This window comes from Rhododendron vialii, chromosome 3a (assembly GCF_030253575.1).
Source record: "Rhododendron vialii isolate Sample 1 chromosome 3a, ASM3025357v1".
NCBI lineage: Eukaryota > Viridiplantae > Streptophyta > Magnoliopsida > Ericales > Ericaceae > Rhododendron > Rhododendron vialii.
In genome coordinates this window covers 33,895,985-33,917,933 of record NC_080559.1, presented here as the reverse complement: position 1 = coordinate 33,917,933, position 21,949 = coordinate 33,895,985, and the positions used below count along the sequence as shown (strand labels likewise).

The following is a 21,949-nucleotide window of genomic DNA, read 5'->3' as shown; positions in this document are numbered from 1 at the left end:
TCCCATGTGCTTTTACATACCAAGGTACTCAGCATTTTCAAGAAGGCCACTAGAGTTTGAAAGTTAGTATGGTCCTCTCCAGCGAAGTTCACAAATGTCCACAAGACATCATTGCCAGACAGCAGCTCTGGTTCCTTCTAATTAAGAGTAATACAAGATATGTAATCAGGAGAGAGAGAGAGAGAGAGAGAGAGAGAGAGAGGGAGAGAAAAGTGTGCTGCAATAGATCTAAAGCAAGTAATATCGTAATGAGCACAAGATTTCAAAACCATAGTCAAACTTCTAGTTAGCACTGAAAGAGTTGACAAAACCATTGCATTCCTACATTTATGTTTTCTATGCATCATGCTAGATAACCAATTGTTTAACTATCATTCCAATTTCAAGCTAATACTTGCATGTTGGCAGATCCAGACTTTAAGGTTCAGGGCATTCAATGGCTTCAGCATATAACTCCAACAAAGTAAATACCCATGGCAAGTACAGCGCTGCCAACAAATATTTTATTTACGAGAAGGGTCATAAAATACACTCAAAAACTAACCAACTGACCTGATAAATTTCACTCACAAACTCCAAAAGAGACACAAAGGGTTGAGGGGCTGTTTCAGTAGCTTGTTGAGAATGCGCACTACTGTCATGCATATAATCAAGTGACCCAGCAATGCGGTAGGGGCTAAGTGCAGTCATGGCCTTTTCTTTTGTTTCTTTAACCTGCCAGGAAGAGTAAAACAATCATGACCTATACTCTGGATGTTAAAGTTACCCCTTTCGGCACTCTTCAAAGATATACTGTTAGTCCTCCAAAAAATAAAAGACGAGGCAACATTCATGACGAAGCGAAGAGGTGAACACAGACACGTTGAAAATAGAACAAGGAGAAGTTACGGGAAATATTAATTTGCTAACATATAGAAACGGTTAAGAATAAATCTAGACACAAGACTTCCTATAGGGACCGCCACGAAACAACTGCATATGAGACAACAAATAAATAAGCACTTCAACACAATGTCGTGGCTGAAAAATCGTAGCATTCCTTCAACAGAAGTCTTTCATTTCCCCCATTTCACATGTACAAAAGCATGCAAAAAGGAGAGATTTTTCTGGCACTTGACAACTTCAGCTTCCCACAGACAGTATCAATATAACCACAAGGAAACTCACACAGTACCAAAATGGTACCAAAAAGAGATAAATAAAGAACTTCCCAAATGCACAAAGACACCATAAAACAGCCAAAGGGATCGCAAGTGGTACATGTAGACGTTCTACCAGTTTTTGTTGAGGTAGCAACAAAAATAACCAAGAGTATCTCTTTGATTTCAAATTATTGATTACAAAATCAAAATCATATTGGAATCAAGGGATAATGTCAATTTAGCTTTCACTCTATTGGCACCTCTAGATGATGTTTCTCGTGCACATAATTTATTTTCAAGAACTTAAACAAGTTTGAGGTAAGTAATACCAACTTGTGGTCAACGTTTAAATTCCCTAACCGTCTTAACCATGACGTGTAGTATGTAAATAAATACTGAACACTAGAAAGCAAAGTCACCTCCTTTTAACAAAAGTGAACGATAAATAAATCAAATAAAAGGCCATTTCATTGTTACACACACACACACACATATATATATCTCCAAAGCATTGATCAAAGGAATGAAAATGTCTACGGAATCATCTTTGATCTGTTTTCAGGCATTTCATAAAAAACATCCCCATTTCACAGGGATTTTTACCTCTCTACAGCAAGTCAATTAATTTTCCCTATCAAGAAAAGAAAGAATTTCCACATACCTTTTCTCTAGCATGTGGATGAGAAAGAAAGCATGTAATAAGCTTGTGCAGATACGCATTGTACATATAGGTCATATCCTCATCATCATTCTGTAGAAATTCAAAGACAAATAATGATAACTATGAAGACATACTCGAATTCCAGCACAAAGAAAACCAAACAACATATTATCATCGCAACAAGACCGAATAAAATATTTGATCATCCAAAGATGTTGATTCAATTACTTACAGATCTTCTAAGCATAAGCAAGTATTAGAAACAACAAATGTATTTTAATGTCCCTTGTACTAACATTAACAGAACAACAAAATACGACATTCAGGCCATTAAAAATAATAATAAAGGAATAACTGGGCCAGAGGTGGCTATTGATGTACAATGATAAGAAAAATAGAGCGGTTTTTTAATCTTTTTGCAGTAAGTGGACAGATATGATAAAAGATACAAACCTGATAAGCGGCAGTTTGAAGAATCTTAACCAAGAAAAACTGGAACACATTGTTTGAGAAAATTATTTCCAAGCAAGAGGAAATATATCCAATGTCACTAGGTGAAGCACTTGGTACATTCTCCCTTGTATCATTTCCATCTAGTATTAACATCAAATGTGTAGCCCATGCAAGTCGTACACAATCTACAAAGCCCTCAGCGATTAGATCACTTCCCGAAGCAATTACCTAAAGCAAACAAAAATATGACCAACTTATAATTTATAAATAAGATTATTTCAACCGCTAAAATGGGAAGAAAAAAAAAAACGTCGTTCACTTACTGTTTCCTGAAATTCACGCCTAAAAGATGCATCGCGAGATAAGACAGACATTTTATCAGGTGCTGTGCTCAATGCATCAGATATGACGGCGATAACAAGAGAAAAGAGAAGGCTATATGCAATCTGCAAAGAAAAACAAAACACATCATACAATAACCGGACACAAAACCATAAAAAATGAAATCGATAGCTAACTTATCAAAATTACATTAAGTACATACATACCCATTAACTATCATGCATGGAGTGCAATAAATCGTAGGTTTCCAGTAATCCAAACAGATATTGTTTTGCAACCACAACCACTGTTTGAGCACCTTGGCCATTATCCCTCCCACAATGTTCATACATCTAAACTTGTTCAGGAGTTCAAAAACTTTACATTCTTTTATGTTCACTTCAAATCTTTTCTTTGTTATTAACTCATCAGAAAGCAATGTTTCCCCTCTTTCTTAAAGTGTGCCTATAGTCATGATGGTCAACAAAATTATAAAGAGGTTGGCACATCATTTAGTATGCATATGCTATCAAAAGAGGATAAATTAGAAAAAGAGAAACAAAACAACTAACGGGAAACAAAGCTACAATCCTTCAACATAAATTCATATTCAAGATGTAATAGTCGACAAAAGATCTTGCCCCACATAGGATTAGAAGCCAACAGATGCCAGGCCTGTTCCATAGGGGTGGGTTTGCTTGTGCCATGCCAGCGTTCGGATCATATTAACATGGAGGAAACAGCAGAAGACCTGCACCTAGATGGCTATGCTTCCCTCTTGGCCTAGACTTCAATTTCCAATTTCCTCACAGAATCAGAGAGAAGAGTGTGACTTTGAACTCAATTTGTCTTTCACTAGGTATCCGTGGGGGTTTATTGTGGGGAGGTTGGATATGTCCAACATGATGTGCCTGGAAAACAATATCTCAAACAGTGAGTCAAAATCGGCAGTGGGAGTTGCCATCGGGGGCAGAGGTGTGGAATTAAGACGGGTCATTTTCTCTTCGTGAGGGTTATACAGGGTCCATGGAAGCACCTGTCGCTAAATTGGTCATTGAGTGCCGTGGTTTGCCAAAGAGAGCCAAAATCTCCTTCAGTGAGCAAGATTGAAGATCAAAAGCTGCTGAAGCTTAATTTCTGTAGAGTGGTCATAGATGGGGTGAACGGCAGTGCGAAATTCCTATAGACATGGAAACTCATCTTTTGTGTGCAGGTAAGGTGGTGGCACCTCTCGTGGTTTGCACCTGAATCAAGGAAGGTTTGTCATCTCTATTGTGAGCTATGGCATAGTTGCAGGGTGAGGAACCTAAACATAGATGAAGTACAATCAAACTGAATATAGCATTCGGGAACTAGAAGTTCAAGTAATTCTATGACAAAATGAAAAGGATCTCCAAGCTCTCTGGAGGATACTGTAATAGTAATTAGTATGTACATAACATCATTTTGTTTTCAAGGCCGAAAAAGACAGGAGAATATACTCATCCAGTTCCAAAAAAAATTAGACCTGATGCTTTAGGGTGTCATTGCTACCATTAAGTTCAGCAGAGCTATCTTTCAAAGTGGAGAAAATGTCCTTCACATCTTTTGGGCCTGCAAGAGCAAAAGGGGGTCCATATTTAAAGGTCTTTAAAAACGGGGGAAAGCATATTATCTTTGAGAGTTTCAACAGGAAGTCAGCTAAAGAACAGGATACCCCTCCACAGTATCGCTAACTCCACCCCCTAAAATGTTCAACCATGAACATATAATTCTACGGTAATATGAGGTGAAATTTGCATGTGCCTTCAAAACAAGTATCTAAACTGAAGAAATAAGCTGATGGCAATGGATCGCCCAGACAATATGTTAGCAAGAAGTGGATATAAAGGATGTTGTCTATGGAATTGCAAATGAAACATATGGATGCATTGGCTCTGGAACTATGGAGTGGTGTGATTTTTAATAAAAAAATGAAAACCCAGTGGAAGAAAAAGAGATCACAGAAAATTTGCAAGAATTTAGTAAAGAACAAGGCTCTAATAAATTCCTGTAACCAACCATAGGTAGTTCAATTAAACTTATCTTCTTCAAACAATATTTACGTTCCCGGTGGGAGACTAAGAAACTTCTCATTGTTTTATTCCACAATATTCCCCAACAAAATTCATAACTTTCACTTTCCAAGCGCAGGGAAATTTCTCATACGAAAAACTTCTTATGGTCCCTAAAAGTGCAAAATATGGTTAAGGAAATGAGTTCCAAAGGAGAATTGGGCAGTATGTTCCCCTTTATATAAATATCAACAGCAGTAAATCAGGTTGCATGAAATTGTTGAAGTTAATTACTAGTGGGAAATGGTTAAAGCAGCCACACATTGAGACCTGCAAGATGCAACCAACTCAAACAAGGCATAAAATGGATAAAAGGGTTTCTATATAGCTTACTTGCCCGCACGACCAAAATAGAAAGTACAAGGCAATGGCCAAGAATCAGCCTTTCCCTACAAACAACTGCTTGACGCTCCACAAGAGCACCTCTTGAATCAAGAACATAGCGCTCTGAGTGAGGCCCGCCCAAACCAGCTGGTTCTTCTCGATTCAGTTCCTAAAGTTGAGAAATAAAACCATTAGACAGAAAAGAAAAAAAAAGTTTGCAGCAGATTACCAAAATTCACTACCAATTGAGTCTAGCATTCAGCAGAATTCCAAGGAGACACGTGAATCCCACCACAACAAACATGTTTCTTAGCTTGCGCATCACGTCACCAGAAGAAATGATGCAACTGTTTCAAAAGGGAACCTAAGGACCATACATCTCCATAAAAAGAAAACCCAAGAATTAACAAACCACAAAATATGGATTTTCAATAAAGTACCTATTAATTTTCTCCTCAAATTTCTAAACCAGCCAACGTTTCATTGTTTCTGATCTTTTTTCTTTCCCTTCAATTTCCTTCCTCAAATCCAATACCCAAATATACCTCAAAGCTCCAATAGTGGTTTGTCTACGCCCTATGGTTCCTAATTAGGCATCTTAACAACTTGTCCGCTAAAATCCTCATTTCCAAAACCAACTGATAAGTTATAACAAACATATCACTGGACCCCAACCTTAAGACTAATCTATACTGGTACACTATCACAGCAAACTCAGTCAAAGCGCAAGTCATAGGGAGTCTAATTTGAAAAATCAGGTCCCTGTTCCTGGAACTTCAGACACCCATATGGCACAATAACTTGTTGCTTTACGAGGCATAGTTGCTTTACGAAGCATAGTATAATAATATGAATGACAATAGAACCAAAAACCTTTATGAGAGAAATTAATCTTTGTCGAAGCCCAGAACTAATAAGATCTTCCAGATATTTCTGAATGTCAGCCACAAGATCAACTTCAAGTCCCTGGTCAAGCACAACAGCCTGCAAAATCGTACCAAAAAGAAGATACCAAGAATGAAGGAAACAAATTTAAGAAGAAAAAAAAAATGAGGAGAAGAAAACAAATTTCTAACCCTAACAACTTGTGTTGTTAGACATGACAAGCAGAGATACCCTTAATAGTGTGTAAAGTGCTGTTATGAGGTCTCTTCTCTCTGTATACCAAAGCCCTGCTGCAAGGCGCAAAATTTCTACTGGATCTCGTCCCAATAAGCCCCACTAGGAAGGGGAAAACAAAACCAACAAATACAAAGACATCAATTTTTTTATCAGTAACAAGATATGAGGACATCCATATCAACAAGTATGCCATAAGTCACCAAATATAATGAAGTCTACCTCTTGATTGGCAGAGACAAGCAAACGCGCGCAGTCTATTTCATTAAGGTTGAGATCATCACTTAATTTCAGAGCCTATATTCCAGCAGAACATAAGATATAATTTGTCAGTCTAGGACTTGAATAATGACAAAATAAGAACAGAACATAGATGAGAAAGACCCACCCAATAATCACTCAAAATGGGAAAAGATCAATATCAGGTATCATCTTCATGGCATATAATCAAAGACAATGCAAATATACACACACATATACGTACACACGAGTATGTTTCAAACCCGCCTTGTGTTTTGACATTGTTAATGTGACACCACAGTTTTTGAACACACCTTTTACTACTATAGGGGGATAGATGTAGCTGTAACTACTCTTTGGAAGAGGATATGTACAGAGGAGTCCATAGAACCTTTCAAGGACAATAACGATATACTGGTTGCAGCATTATTACAGTAATAGGGCAAGATTGGTCATAGATCGTGGCCCAAAACCTAAGACAAAGGTGCTGCAAAAGTATTAGGCATTCTATTGCCTACACTAGGCAGCAACTAAGTTAACGGTGAAATCAAACGCTTTATATTGCCTTATTTCCGAAAGTAGAAGCCACTAAGGCAGATTGTCTTACCGGGACATATCCATGAAGTTTCTTCCAAAAGTAAATAGCTTTTCACACAATGTAATGCACACAACAAAAACAATACAACTGTGACTGAAAGTGCAATCATATCAAAGGTGAGACAAACTGACAATTTGGACATCTTGATCATCAAGTGAAATCGGGGAAGAATCCGGAAGCCTGACTTCTCTCGACTGGACTTCAGCTCGGTCAGATGGTTTTGGAGGCTGCCCAAAAGAGAAAAAAGATCCACTTTTCAAACTTAGCAACTGTCACGAGTATCGTTTCAAACAATCGCAAGATAGCCACAAAACTTTAGGTTGGCATGATACATCGTAATCCTTGATCCATCCCAGCAACCAAACTTTTCTCTAACAGTCCGTTTTTCATACCTTGTTGAAGTTGAGCTAATATTGTTTTCCATAACTCAGATTTTAGTGCATTCATAAAAATCCAAGTAATTGAATTAGCAACTGTCAGAGTACTTGGACTTGCAATGGCCGCAACTGAATGGAGTAATAAATTTTCAGACATTTAAAACATAATTTCTCTTATCATTCAATAATTTGCAAGATAATCGCAAAACTTTAGCTTGGCACCCTAAATTCTAATCCTGGATCCATCCCACCAACCAAACTCTCTCTAAAAGCTCCTCTTTTTCGTTCTCCATCAAAGTTGAGCGAATATGGTTTTCTTCAACAATTCGGGAAAAAAGTTTTGGGGCCTTCGTAAAATTTGGGCTCTTTTCAACCCAAAACAAAAAAATGTACAGGCAACTTTCCACGTCGTGTACAGAAAACATAGAACTTGGGTTGTTTGCTTTGACAAAAAGAAAAAACTTCGAGAGACACCAAACTTTTTCTAAAAGCTCGTTTTTATTTTCCATGCTCTATTAAAGTTCAGCGAATGTGGTTTTCGACAATTCGGGAAAGAAAATTAGCGCAGTCACAAAATTGGATTCTTTCCGAGAAAAAATAAAGAAAAACAAAACTCAAAAGAAAATTTCCACTTCTTGTTCTGAGACTGAACAGTAACCAAAACATGTTATAATGTGTGTGTAGATAGAGAGAGAAGGGGGGGGGGGGGGGGGAGCCGCGGTGATACCGGATAAAATAGGAGGGACTGGAGGGAGGGGAGAGAGAGGCGAATGGAGTGCATGAGCTCGATCCTTTGAGAAGGCGTCGGAGGGGTTGGGCCGAGGAGGGAGGACTCGATTGTGGAGAGGAGTTGCTTCGGAGACACCATTGTGCTTGCGTATTACCGCTTCTGGTGTCTGAAACCCTAGAATCAACCTCCAGATTTCGACTTGTTCGCTCAGAAGGCACGGGGCAGTGTGTGAATGAAGGCGGGAAATACCCTAATTGAGAAGTGTTTTAAGAGAGAGAGAGAGAGAGAGAGAGAGAGTAGGGTTCGGTGCGGGCGTCTGTGGGGGTTTTTTGGAGGATTTACGCTACTGCAGTTGGTTTTTTTTTGTTTCCTATATATAATCCGAGCACGCGCCGTTTCCTTTTTTTTATCGGTGCACGCGCCTTTTTCCTAGTCCGGTCCGCAGACCGTTGGCTCATTAAGAAGTAAGTACTACAACCAAAAAAATGGGCCCTCTATGTTTTCTTTTAAAATTTTTAAAAAATTACTAGCCTCAAGTAGAATTATCATCAAAATTACGTACAACATAAAAGTAAAATCTACTTTTATTTCTTTTTTGAACGACAGACTATAATACCTATTATTTAACTGATTATTAAAGCTTTTGAATGAATAATTTTGCTCATAGTTGATTAGATTACAGTCGGTAGATGATGTTTCATAAGAAGGAAAATATTTTGGGGAGGCGGATGGGGTATAGCAAATACGTTTTGTGACGGGTTTTCTGTCACAAATACTCTGTGATTATTTGCAACGGGCAAAGTAGCATTTGAGACAGAAAAATTATTGATGCAAAAAACAAAAAAATATCAAAATTCTCATTGGCGACTGCGTAGCCCCTCGCAAAATGTGGGGGAAAAAAAACTAGAAAAAAACGGTTGTATTTATCCCACGAAGGCTCCATTCCATAACAAGTTTTAAGTACTTATTTTTTAAGAAGACAATTTCAAGCTCAAAAATAATGAGCTTAATGAATTCTAAAAATATGCAATATAAATATTATTTGAAAGCGTCGATGAGATCTTTTATACAGTGCAAAAAAATTAAAAATAATAATTTTATTTACATTATTTTTTAGTTTAAAATTATAAAATAAGTACTTATTTTGTAAGAAGGTGTTATGAAACGGAGCCTAAATCAGATACATTGCTTTCAGATAGTAACAAATCTGGTTCTTACAGTTAACAAGATCATTAAGGTCAAATTTACCACAGTTTGCGTTTAGGGTGAGCATGGGGGTCGGTCAAACTGGCCTATAAATATTTGAAAATTTTACCAAAGCATTGGAAAATACATTAGACATTTGAGTTACGTTTGGTTTGAGTTGAATTTGCGTTGGAACTAACTTTACCATCAAAAGACATTATTGGTAGGAGTTTATAGCTTTAAGAGTTCTTTCTTTTGCAGTCTCAGTGTCTTATTAGTCTTCTAAGCAAGATCTCAATGATTTTATTACCCCCAAAAAAAAGGAGTCATAAACCAGGACTCAATAAATATTAAATATAAATATGAGAAATTTTTGGCTAAATCTCCCTAAATAATAGATAATAGTTGTATGTACAGCTCGTTGTTGTTTTCTATTGTAATTGCTCTAGACAACACGGACGCTATGTAAAATATTATTTTGCCAAATAATATATCGTATAATTTAATTTCATAATCTGTGCGTGTTGATTGCCGCTGTATATTTTTCTCTATCAACGTTAGTGGTCCCTTTTTTATTTGTATACTAGCAAAATGGTCCTGCCCGAAGACACATCTAAATTCAAAAAAAGCTTGACTAAACTCGAGAAGATATTTATTTATTTCAACATTTCCTCCTCGCCACTCAAAACCAAACTACGAGGCCACAACCATAAGGAGAAAGTTGGAATATCGAATTGTCGGTGCCCAACAAAACCCTGAGAAATTAGTTTTGGACATCAGCTTTATTGTATGGGTTTTAGTTATTTTAATAAATAAAAATGTGCCCAATCACTAATGTTAGTTTGTGCCAATTGAGATGTATTACCATCCTTTAAGATATAGGTCCGGTTCGGTTCTGTTAAGGAAAATAAGTGCTTATTTTGGCTGCTGATTTTGTTATTCTTTTTTTTGTTAATGTCACTCCCCTGTAAGTATATTTTGCAAAAAAATGCACTTACAGGGGGAGTGACGTTAACAAAAAATGGAATGGCAAAATCATTTCCCCTTATTTTTTGACTTAAATGTGTTATATTGTGAAAAGACTAGTGCTTATCCGTGCTTACAGCACTACACACCCCAATTGAAATTGTGAAAAGACTAGTGTTTATCCGTGCCTACAGCACTACGCACCCCAGTTGAAATTGCCCATCACTTGCTAGCTAGTGGCTCAAACACTAAATCGATTTATTAATGTGTAGTATATGATCCTTTTCTTAGTGGCACAAAAGATAATTATCCATGCTTACGGCACTCTCCAAACTAAAATTTTAAGCTCGCTATAAAGATCATTTCTAATACCAAAAACTGCCAACAATGATCCTAATAGAGCATTGTCTTTGCTTTTAGACACCAAAACTCCAAAAAAAAAAAAACAGAGACAAAAAATCCAAAAAACATCCCAATCCCAGTAAACTCCAAAAATTTTCAAATACCTTTGCTTTTAGGGTTCTTTCTTTACCCACCGTCCACGCAACTCGTAGGCTTTCTTCCAAATGGATATGATTTCTTTGTTAGACCCCCTTTGCTAACACCAAAACTTCAAAAAAAAATAGACCAAAAATCCAAAAAAAAATCCCAATAAACTCCAAAAAATCCCAAATACATTTGTTTTCGCGAAGCTTTCTTGGCCCAGCTCCCACCATCCACGATACTCGACAGATTTGAAAGATTTCATCGGGTAAGGAACATTCACGCAGCTTTGTTGGCCCAGATTTAAAAGATTTCGCTGGAGATTCGAAAGAGCGGTGTCGATTGAAAGAGAGAGAGACCCAAACACCAATAGAAGTAGGTTTTTTTTTTTTTCTTTTATATGATTCTGATAAAATTTGATTTGGGTAAACAGAATCGATGACATTTTTGTAATATATTTGTAAGAGTGTGTTTTCTTAAGAGGGTTTGAGAGCTCACATTAGCCCTTAGATCAAATGAATCTCAACCCTTCTTTTTAACTTGTGTTTGTGTGGTCTCCACGCCACAAAAAATAAGAAGCTTAACGGAATTTTACAGTGATACCGTTCACTGATTAATGTCAGTTGTGCCAATTGGCAACAATTAAAAGATGTAGTACTGCAGTCCCCTTGTATGCATGAGAATCATGAGATGCCACATTGAATGCGAACAGACTAAAAGTCAACTAATGTAGTTCCCACAAGAGACATCTCATCTTCCGTTTATGTTTATCAATATGTGATCGTACCAGAATCTATCAAGCATATTCTTTGACAAGATTTATTGCATTTACCGGGATTCATTCATAAACGGATATTATCTATCTTTTCGACAACAGTTAATCGTCTTAATGGATCTCTTTTGCTTTGGATGTTGTCTATCTTAGTTATGCTTGTTGTATTCCCTTACGTTTCTTGTAATCTTCTAGTTCTTGTTGGTTTTGTTTTCAGTTCTTGAGTGCAAATTATTTCTTGTTTTGACTATTTATTTATCTATGAAGTTCTTCTTTGATGCAAAAAAAAAAAAAAAAACTCATTAACAAAGCGAATAATAAATTATGAAATTACAGTAATGTTATTAATTAAACTTTACTTAGTTTGTGCATTACTAAAAGTGCTACAGGTCCCACTTTGGGAAAACAAAATACCATGCTTGCTGGTGATACAATACAGGTGTTACTTTACCCCCTCTTTATTTATTTATTTATTTTATGGTAATGCATTTTTATTTTCTACTTTCACCTTGGATTTTCTCTTGAAACAATTATAAAAAAAAAAGGTGGATACATGTTTGAAAAAGTTAATAAATTAAAGAAAGGGAAAAAAATGCAAATCAATTTACTAATAATTTCACTTATTTTCAAACATGATCCATTTCTTAATTTTCTAATCCCAAAATGGATTGAGAGATATATAATATTTGAAAAACAAGTACAAAAAAATAGGAAAGAAAATAAATAACTGGCTTTTCAAACATGATCTGTTTCTTAAAGTTCGCAATACCTCGTTGCAAATGACTTGAGAAGTAAATTATTTTGGGAAAAAAACAATTACAAAAAGAGAGAAGGAAAAATGTTGGCTTTTCAAATATGATATGTATTTTGAAATTCGCAATTCCTGATTGCAAAATGATTAGAGAAATAAATTTTTTTTGAAAAAATACAAAATAATTATAAAAAAAAAAAAATCATCCAACCTTGTCACCTAATGCGCGGACGGGAGTGGGGATGCAAGTGCAGGAAAGCAGTGAAAGCTTGAAACTGTATTTCAAGAACCTAACAAACCACTAAAATTTGTAAGTTCAAGAATTGAGAGCACAATCCCAAACTAAACATCGAGACCGTGAGCAAAAACTAGGGACCTTGTTCGTCTAAGGAGTTTTTGGGAGTTTTTTGACTTTTTAAGTTTTGTTTTTTTTTATGTTTTTTTTGCGTTTGTCAGTTTTGTCTCAAACTTTTGTAAATAGATGAATTGATAGTCTACAAAAATTTGGCGGGAAAAAAAATTAAATAAGTTTGAAACTCAAAAAAAAAAGAAAAAAAGGGCCCTAAAAGCCAGCCCACAAAAGGCCACCCAAAGCAACGACACGCAATCGTCACATAATACAAAATTTCTATGATGACCCAACGGGGTATTGGGGGCGTTGTGCCTCCATTTAATATGGATCATTAGATCATGTTTTAGATTAATCTGGGTCATTGGATCAAAACCACTTTCAAAAAGTAAGATGATTTTGCGTTTTTTCAGCAAAAAAAAACCATTATACTTACCATGAACATTGATTTTTTTTTATCATATTTTATGCTGATACTTACCACAAAATAAGGCATACTTACCACAATTAAAGGCTGTAGTTCAACGTTTTGGTGTTTTCAAAAGACTGCTGATTTTGCCACTCATTTTTTGTTAATGTCACTTCCTTACAAAAATACACTTACAGGAATGTGAAGTTAATAAAAAAAGGAGTGACAAAATCATTTTCCTTTCAAAATAATTTTAACCGGTATAAGAGGTTAACAGGAAGGAGAGAGAGAGAGAGGGGGGAATGGATTCAAGGATTGAGATTGAAAGAGAAGATCCAAGGATTTAAAAAAAAACGGGGCATGATGCCCCAACACTGTTTTGGGAAATGGTAGCCGGACGCCACATAATAATAATAATTTTAACTGGCACTTTAATTTAATTTTATTAAGATCATCTATTCTAGTTGCCACTTTAATTACTTCGAAAGTTTTCAAAGTCAAACACAAAAAATTACTCCCAAGGCCCATAAAAAGCCCACCTCGTACACCTTACTTCTAACGCCTCTCTCTCTCTCTCTCTCTCTCTCTCTCTCTCCTCCACAGTTCATCAGAACCAGAGAGAGAAACGGAAATCACAAAATCCCACTTCCAAACCTCGATCTAGGGTTAGGGTGTCTTTCGCGATGGGAAAAGGAGGAGCCCTAAGCGAAGGCGTAGTCAGGAAGATCGTCGTGTCCTACACGTACGTGGCCATATGGATCTTCCTCAGCTTCACCGTGATCGTGTTCAACAAGTACATCCTCGACCGCAAGATGTTCAACTGGCCCTTCCCGATCTCCCTCACCATGATCCACATGGCCTTCTGCTCCTCCATCGCCTACCTCCTCGTCCGCGTCTTCCGGGTCGTCGAGCCCGTCTCCATGTCCCGCGATCTGTACCTCAAGTCCGTCGTCCCGATCGGCGCCCTGTACTCGCTCAGCCTCTGGTTCTCTAACTCCGCTTATATCTATCTCTCGGTGTCGTTTATTCAGATGCTCAAGGCCCTCATGCCCGTCGCCGTTTACTCAATTGGGGTAAAAATAATTTCGGATTTTATTTTGTACAATTTGCTTCGTTTTCGTTTTCGTTTCGTAGATGCTCTTTATTTACAGCAAGGAAGACTACGGCTTGATAGATCTAATTGGTTAGAATTAATTTCTTATTATTCTAATCCTAAAGTAGCTCCGTAATACTCCCTCCGTCCTGATTTGTTTGTTCATTTGCACTATTCGGGACTTCCTACAAAATTGTCTATACGTTTCAATTTATAAAAAAATTATATGCAATATGGATCATGTTTGATAGATCTTTGATAGATCTGTCTAAAATATGGTATTTTTGGAATTATGTACAACATTATAGATATAGATGGTGAGATATAGACAATTATTTGAAATGCACGGATGTCGAAATTGGACAAACAAACTAGGACGGAGGGAGTAATTGACAGCCAGCCTATTGGGCTGTCACTAATCGGAGAAAAAAGCTGAAAAATTTTCAACACACTTTTTAAACCTTATTGACATTAGCAATTTCCGGAATAATTTATGGGTCTGTTCTATGTAGATTTGGACTTACTATATCCAAGCGAACAGGGAGTTTATGGGTCTGTTCTTTGTAGATTTGGACTTACTATATCCAAGCGAACAGGGAGTTTATGGGTCTGTTCTTTGTAGATTTGGACTTACTCTATCCAAGTGAACAGGAAGCCCTGGACAGAACTCAACGGAAAAATATAATTCATTAGACGACCCCAATTGATGGGGACACAAGGCTCAGTTTGGTTTTCTTCGTGCACAGCCAAATTCCCACAAGTATTGACCCGAAGTCCCAACCTAATTTCTCACTACTATTGACCCAAAGTTGTGTCAATGGTTTTCTTAAAGTTCCAGTGTTGGAGCTAGGATTTCGATCTGAGGGGGCCCCTATAAGAGAGAAATTTTCATTCTGAAAAGAATACTACTTATTTATGTGATATAGGTATTCTGTGTTTTGGTAAAATACACCATACAAGTTAGATCATATTGGTGTAATGCACCAGTTGAGTTATTTCTTTGTTCTTCGAATAATTAAATAGCACATATGCTTGCTACTTGTCTGTGATAGTAATCCAAAAAATTTATACGATGATGTGAAACTGTTTGAATTTAACCTAGATTTGAACCATAGATTACATGATACTAATATGAAATATACCAAAAAGTGGGTGCGTCATTGGCCCCCTGATCCAACAGTTCTGCACCTGTTAAGGTGGTTCATGGTTGTGCGTATATCATTACTGGTTCATGAGATTGATATATAAGTGGATCCCACTACTTGTGTGGTTCTCACCCAATGTAGAGCTGCTAAATTAGTGGCACGAGCTCAGCATTGAATTGTTGATTTTGGTTTGAAAATATAACAAGCTCCAGAAATTGGTTTATTTAATACTCAAATTGATATAGCCTTGACTTTGTAGCTTTGTTTTTCTAAACAAAACATGCTTACTGGTTTGTCTATGAAACGAGCCCATTAAGAAAAACATATTACCGAGCTAAACACGAGTCGAGCTCGAGTACTTGGTTCATTCAACAGCTATTCCCCCATAAGGGAGGATTTGTCAATGATTGTGGCAGGTTGGTTTGAGTACATAGGATTGTTATTGGAAGTTCCGTTTGTTGAATCTTTTTATTTTGCAGGATTAATTTGTGTTTATGGTTTGTGGGTTATTATCATTTAGCTTATGGATTTGGATTAAAATTCCTAAAACCTTGTCCAATACCAGGTATTGTTGAAGAAAGAAAATTTTAAGTCTGATACGATGGCCAACATGGTGTCAATCTCGATTGGGGTGGCCATCGCTGCCTACGGTGAGGCGAAGTTTGACACCTGGGGTGTAGTCCTCCAACTGGGTGCAGTTGCTTTTGAGGCCACTCGATTGGTGATGATCCAGATACTCTTGACTTCGAAGGGTATCACATTGAACCCTATTACATCTCTTTATTACGTTGCGCCCTGTTGCCTGGTTTTCTTGTCTGTGCCATGGATTTTTGTGGAGTACCCATTGCTGAGGGAGACATCTAGCTTTCACTTTGATTTCTGGATTTTCGGGACCAATTCGCTCTGTGCGTTTGCTTTGAATCTAGCAGTATTTTTGCTTGTTGGGAAGACGTCAGCATTGACTATGAATGTGGCTGGGGTGGTGAAGGATTGGTTGTTGATTGCATTTTCGTGGTCAGTGATTAAGGACATTGTGACGCCAGTGAATTTGTTGGGGTACGGGGTAGCATTCTTGGGTGTTGCATATTATAACCATGCAAAATTGCAGGCTCTTAAGGCGAAGGAGGCACAGAAGAAGGCTGGACAGCCCGATGAAGAGGCCGGAAGGTTGTTGGATAATGAGAAAGAAGGGGCAGGTAATGAGAGGAAAAACGAGTCAGAGACTTGATTTCACGGCAATCACTTCTAATTTGATTGATTGCTACAATTTGGAAATTGAAGATGAGATGAAGTGTTTCAAAGATGGGAGATGAGAATCCAGTCTTTGGATTAAACTGCCAATAGGGTTTCTTAGCTTCTTTTTTTTCCCCTTGGAATGTGGTCTTAGTATTTCAGATATTATATCCATTTTTGTTCTTATTTTCACATCTTTATCTTCATAATTGTCACTCCATGTTATGTGGGGGTGGAGTCCAATGTCTAGGACCTATTGTTCCAAATTCATGCAAGAGACCTTTGTCTTCTCTCGTAAGATGTGGCTACAGATGCTTATCTAGTTGTCGTTCAGGACAGTTACAGTTTTATTATTCAAAGTGTCTTCCCTCCATTGTCTGTTCTAATTCAATCTTCTTTCATGTCAATTACTACTTGTTTTCACTTTTTGATCCTGTTTCTCTTTTGGTCGATGATTTTAGTGCTAAGGTTTTGTTCTTGACATTCAAATACTATACTACGCAAACTGGTATGAAGATGCGGGGTTTGCTGGAGATGTGGCTGGCCGGGGTTGGGGTCGACTGGACATGGAGGTACCGGAGTGGGAGGGGAGGCTGTCGTGAGGGAGGGAGAGAGAGAGAGAGAGATTAGGTGTGAGTGAGATAGATGGGAGAGAATACAGTATCATCTCAGCTATTGATTTGAATGGCTGAGATTGGGTGTCAAATTTTGTGTCAAAAGATGTGTGGGGGGAGCCGGCCCAGACGTATGATAAGGTTGTTTCTACCGAACATAACAAATAACGTTTTTTTCCAGTGTCATAGACGTATTTGCCTTGGGTACCAATGGTCTCCTAACTTGTGTTGTCTCTTTGGACACCCGTATGACGGGTATCTGTATTACAGAAACAACAGTTTCACTCCTGAAAAGTGTGGTGATGACCGTCAAACTTCTTCTGTTCAAGTATTTGATAAGAGCACTTCACTCATACAGAAGATATTAGCACTTATGCAGAAGAATTCTGAGTATCGTTATGTGGTAATATTTGCACCGTCTCCTGCCATATAAAATAGTGGCGCGTTCCTTCTTCGGGGGAACTTCAGTAAACCTATCTGTTTTACTGTTGTCGTGTCGTTACAAATTAAATGATAAACCTCATTATACAATTATGTGGTTGTATGATGTTGCACATTTCAACTTATCTGTGTGCTAAGGAAATGGGTTGCACATTTCAACTTATTCGAATTGTTGCATGTATTGTACTTTCAACTTCTTCGATGATTGTAGTACAATCTTTGCTTTCTTTTTGCATTTCTTCGACTTTTGATCATTTACAAGCTTCAGATAATTGGTCTGGTATGTGTGAGTTTCTAATCACGATCTTGTTCGTGATTTCATGATTGTGTCAGTTCTACCCTATAGCAGTCTATCTTACATTGTGGTGCACGTGAGAAGCGACAAGAGAACATTCATGTTAGTGCCCGGGCAGGGAAAAGGTTCAATACTTGAATCTTGATTGCCTTAATTGATCCACGACGAATTGCTCCGCAGGAATATGTTTCTTCGTGCTAGTTGTGTCTACTAGCTTGAATCTTTTAGATAATACAGTCCAGAAAATTAGTGCCATTTCCAGTTAGAAGTTGTATGCCTTGGACAACTTCCTTAGCATTGTTCACCGGCAACTTTCTGGCTTTCTGAATCTAGAGTTTACCTTTTTCTTTATCCTTCACTTTTCCTTCTTGTTTGTTGTATTGGTTATAACTTCACTAAACTAATCAGTGTTAGATTGTGGGGCTCGGAAGACTCCACATGGAGAATTCTCTGGGAAATTAATTTTAATTATGAGAGAATAGCTGTCTAAGAAAAATCTAGAGACGTTATACTCTTCACTTTCTGGAATTTGAGGCGCCATTCGTATCATTTTCTTAAAATAACTCACTTTTCAAGGAACCCAAAAAACATGTCTAGTTTCTCGAAATTGATTTTATAGAACATGAAAACAAATTCAAAAGCTATCGAATAAATATATGGTTTCCAAAAGGAAATGCCAAAGTACACCATGAAAACACCACCACCCAACTGACCTTTTCCTAGAGAGTGCTCAATCATTGGTAGCTAATGCAATGACTTAATCAAACTTTAATTGAGCAGGTAATAGACTTTTTTTCTTTTGATAAGTAATTGAGCAGACAACATTGACATTGCAACATATCATTATCGCACAATACCAATCATTTCCAAGAGTGGAGCTGACAGTACAATCACTTCCAAGAAAGAGAAAACGCACTATTCAGAAGCACTTGTCACAAAAAAACACAGAGGACAAACAGAGAAATTATGAAAACGAAATTCACGAATATGAGATTAACACGCACTGATCCTAATTTCCATAAAAACAATCCTTCCAAATCATAAGTTTCTCACATTATGTGATAAGTAGTACAAGAAAAGTACCAATTTTTTTTTTTTTGGGGTTACAAGGAAAAGACAATAAAAGTACTAGCAAAAAAAGAAGAAGGAAAGCTCTCTTGCTAGAAATACTGTAATACAACTTCATCAGTCAAAGCCTCCAAAGGAGCAAGTCCCACGCTCAAGAGGCCCATCACACCGGAAATGCTTGTTGGAACTTTTATATCAAAAGCTTCTCGATTGCATCCTGTATTACACAAGGTAAAAAATAAATAGGAAAACTAGAATTCGTAACCTCATATAAGGAGAGAGTAGAGGGCAAGGTACCTTGAGTTGTTGTATTTGGGATTTCAACTGACTTCCTTCATTGCTTGTGACAGAACAAGCAATGACTGGTCTTGTGACTCCACATGCTCGGCCAAGTGCTTGCTTTGAAGGGACAAAAACATAGGGCACGTTCTGCCAAATGCAAACATAACACAACCTTTGAATTCAGATACCTTTCCCTGGAACCTCTACTTGAAACAGAACCTCTGTATATAACTAGATCCAATGATATTTATATTTAAAAAAAAGAAAGAAAGGAAAATACAGCTAATATACAAAACTAGTCCGAACCATATTGTTTTAAGTTAGTTCTTCTGCTAATCATACTGCCTAGACACTCATCCCTCAATCGCCTCAAAGATAAAAGGTTTATCCAATTACGACAACCGAGTGTGGAACAAAACTTCATCAATTATAGCAATGTTGTGACATCAAACATAGATGCCAAGTTACAGACCAATTGGACACCACAGTTTCCTTGCACCTGGAGTAGCCATGGGATTTGAATAGTAAGGAAGCTCTTTTCACTTACTAAGGTAACTTCAGAAGCAACGAAAAAGCGAGTGCATGCATGACATAGCCCAAAGACTAAATGTAAAATCAATTGAAATACTTAACCCCAAATAGCGATAACAACAACAAAAACAAAGCAGTTCACAACTGAGAGGCAACAGAAAATTTATGAGCATTCATGTACCCCGTTCCTAAGTTGGAATTTGATTTGGAAGATCAACTTTGCCAACAAAATTTAAAGGCCAATATGAATCCTAGTTTAAGGGAAAATCAACTTTAGAAGCACTATGTTATAATTTTTGCGATCAAAATACTCCCCAACATCCCCTTAACCGTCCACTTCCTTGATTCAATGCACCTAAAAGCCATGAATGAGCCACCAAAATAACTAAAATCACACCAAAATTCTGATTAGGCAATGTAAATACAACAAAGATGACAGCATCACAGAATCACGTCAAACCCATTTGACCATTTCACAGAATCGCATAGAACCAGATGCTAACTTTTGCCAAGAATTGCCAATAATCATGCCCTGAAATTACAGTAATCAACTACACATGTACTTGCAAGCTAATACGTACAAGCTCATTACCTTATCTTCAGCAAGTAGCGGAAGATGGAGAAGGATCTCAAGCGGCTCAGCGTCTGCAGCCATCACAACAAACTCCGAGATACCCCTGTTCAGGGTCTTGGTTGCTGAAATTCCAATAGTAAAACAAAAACCCAGCAATTTAAACCAAAAGAAAACAAATCAGCACAAATAAAAACAGCAAGATATAAAAAACATATCCCTCGTGTGTATGTGTGTATATATGTCAGTGGAGTTGACCTTCATTAGCACCCTTTTTGAGCTGCTTGTAGTTAGCAGCTTGTTGGACAAGGTCGAGTATGGTTATTGTCAGCTGCGCATCGGCCAGCGGGTATGCTTTAGGGTTCACTGCTTCGCCCGTCTATACGTACAAATACATATATACAGAAAAAGGAGTAAAATTTCCATCCAAGTTCTAAAATTTCACCAGATATAATCAAAGTGAATCCAGAGAAATGAGAGAGAGAGAGAGAGAGAAAGAGAGAGAGAGAGAGAGAGAGAGAGAGAGATTACCATTGTTTGTTGTTTGATTTTAAGCGAAGAGAGAGAGAGAGAGAGAGAGAGAGAGAAGAGAGAGAGAGAGAGGCTAGGGTTTTGGCCTGTCAACGCAGAGGAATTGCGAGGTTTATGAAGTGGAGGGGACAGGATGTGCACGTGAAGGATATATAGGGCTTTGGTTTTAGAGATGAACGACGTCGCATGGGTTGAGAGGGTATTCCGACATCGCATGGAAAGCCCATCTGGCCCAACCATATTCATCGGCCCAAGTCTTACGGATGTTTAGGCTGGACTCAGATATTGAACTTTCAGAAGGGAGTGGTTTTTGCACTCTCCGAAATGTTAACCGCATTCCGGAGGAGTGTGCAAAAAATAATATGGAATTGATTTTCGTACTCTCCGAATCAACTCATATTGATTTTTGTGTTGTCTTTAAGAGTGCGATTAACAATTTAGAGAGTGCGAAAAATCACTCCTCCTTTTAATTCGGTAGGAGGTTGACTTCAACTATTGTCATCCAAAATTACAATAAAGGGCACGCGATTGTTGTAAACTTGTAATGGTGTGCCCCCTTTCTTCAGCCATATATGGCTTTATCCACCCTCCAGCCATTTTCGCCCTAAAAAATGAAACCATTTATGCAATGTCTCCAAACATGACATTATCCGTTAATTTTTTTATTTAACAAATATGTCTAGATTCAATGGGCTTGATTGCTACTGCATCATGTGTTTTTGTTTTCTAGAGTCTAGACCCTCTTATGTACCAAATAAAATACATTCTTGTGAAAAAACTTTTTAATTTCATATTTTTCACCAATCAAAAAAGCTCTTAATGGCCAACGGGCTATTAAAAAACAAAAATGAAAATCAACCAACACAACAACATGCACATAATTACACAACAGGCTTATGAGAAAATTTTATAACCACAAATAATTTACATTTATTGGGATTTACATATACTTACATTTATTTGTGGGTCCCACAAACTATTTTGTGTGTGAATTCTCACGTGGACGTGACTCGTGAATGTATTTGTGATTGTAAAATAATTGTTTGATAGATTGTTAGATTTTACTAGTAATTAACAATGAGATAATATTTGATAATATGCACATGAGAAAATCGTTTTAACGGCGGAGCCGTAAATAGTTATTTATAGAACTAATCACGAGTCGCGTACAA

At 37.3% G+C, this 21,949-nt stretch overlaps 4 protein-coding genes across 6 annotated transcripts in view; 2 read left to right on the top strand and 2 right to left on the bottom strand.

Annotated features, from left to right (window-relative positions):
- LOC131320226 (nuclear pore complex protein NUP205) overlaps window positions 1-8,398 on the bottom strand; it is a 28,791-nt gene extending 20,393 nt beyond the window's left edge. Inside the window, exons 1-12 of the mRNA XM_058350851.1 lie at window positions 8,056-8,398; window positions 7,083-7,178; window positions 6,336-6,410; window positions 6,111-6,215; window positions 5,868-5,978; window positions 5,004-5,163; window positions 4,085-4,170; window positions 2,580-2,702; window positions 2,257-2,484; window positions 1,804-1,893; window positions 553-714; window positions 21-137 (exon numbers count right to left, since the gene is read on the bottom strand). Coding sequence (XP_058206834.1) covers window positions 21-137; window positions 553-714; window positions 1,804-1,893; window positions 2,257-2,484; window positions 2,580-2,702; window positions 4,085-4,170; window positions 5,004-5,163; window positions 5,868-5,978; window positions 6,111-6,215; window positions 6,336-6,410; window positions 7,083-7,178; window positions 8,056-8,196 — 1,494 coding nt within the window. The 5' untranslated portion in view covers window positions 8,197-8,398. The remainder of the gene's footprint in view (window positions 1-20; window positions 138-552; window positions 715-1,803; window positions 1,894-2,256; window positions 2,485-2,579; window positions 2,703-4,084; window positions 4,171-5,003; window positions 5,164-5,867; window positions 5,979-6,110; window positions 6,216-6,335; window positions 6,411-7,082; window positions 7,179-8,055) is intronic.
- LOC131320229 (ribosome biogenesis regulatory protein homolog) overlaps window positions 1-21,949 on the top strand; it is a 79,454-nt gene that overhangs the window by 41,872 nt on the left and 15,633 nt on the right. The window lies entirely within an intron of this gene.
- Window positions 13,465-16,817, top strand: LOC131320228 (probable sugar phosphate/phosphate translocator At5g25400). Its single transcript, XM_058350854.1, has 2 exons — window positions 13,465-14,046; window positions 15,777-16,817. The coding sequence occupies exons 1-2, from the start codon at window positions 13,657-13,659 to the stop codon at window positions 16,437-16,439; spliced, it is 1,053 nt and encodes a 350-aa protein (XP_058206837.1). The 5' UTR covers window positions 13,465-13,656; the 3' UTR covers window positions 16,440-16,817.
- On the bottom strand, window positions 18,783-21,072 carry LOC131320233 (uncharacterized). 3 transcript variants are annotated; one of them, XM_058350865.1, is made up of 6 exons: window positions 20,832-21,072; window positions 20,778-20,798; window positions 20,505-20,625; window positions 20,268-20,371; window positions 19,160-19,291; window positions 18,783-19,079 (listed from the first exon to the last, which is right to left on the bottom strand). In XM_058350865.1, exons 1-6 carry the CDS (start codon window positions 21,021-21,023, stop codon window positions 19,053-19,055), a joined length of 597 nt encoding a protein of 198 aa, XP_058206848.1. In that variant the 5' UTR covers window positions 21,024-21,072; the 3' UTR covers window positions 18,783-19,052. The 3 variants fall into 3 exon arrangements, with proteins under 3 accessions (XP_058206848.1, XP_058206849.1, XP_058206847.1); XM_058350866.1 differs by having other exon boundaries at window positions 20,835-21,072; XM_058350864.1 differs by having other exon boundaries at window positions 20,778-21,069.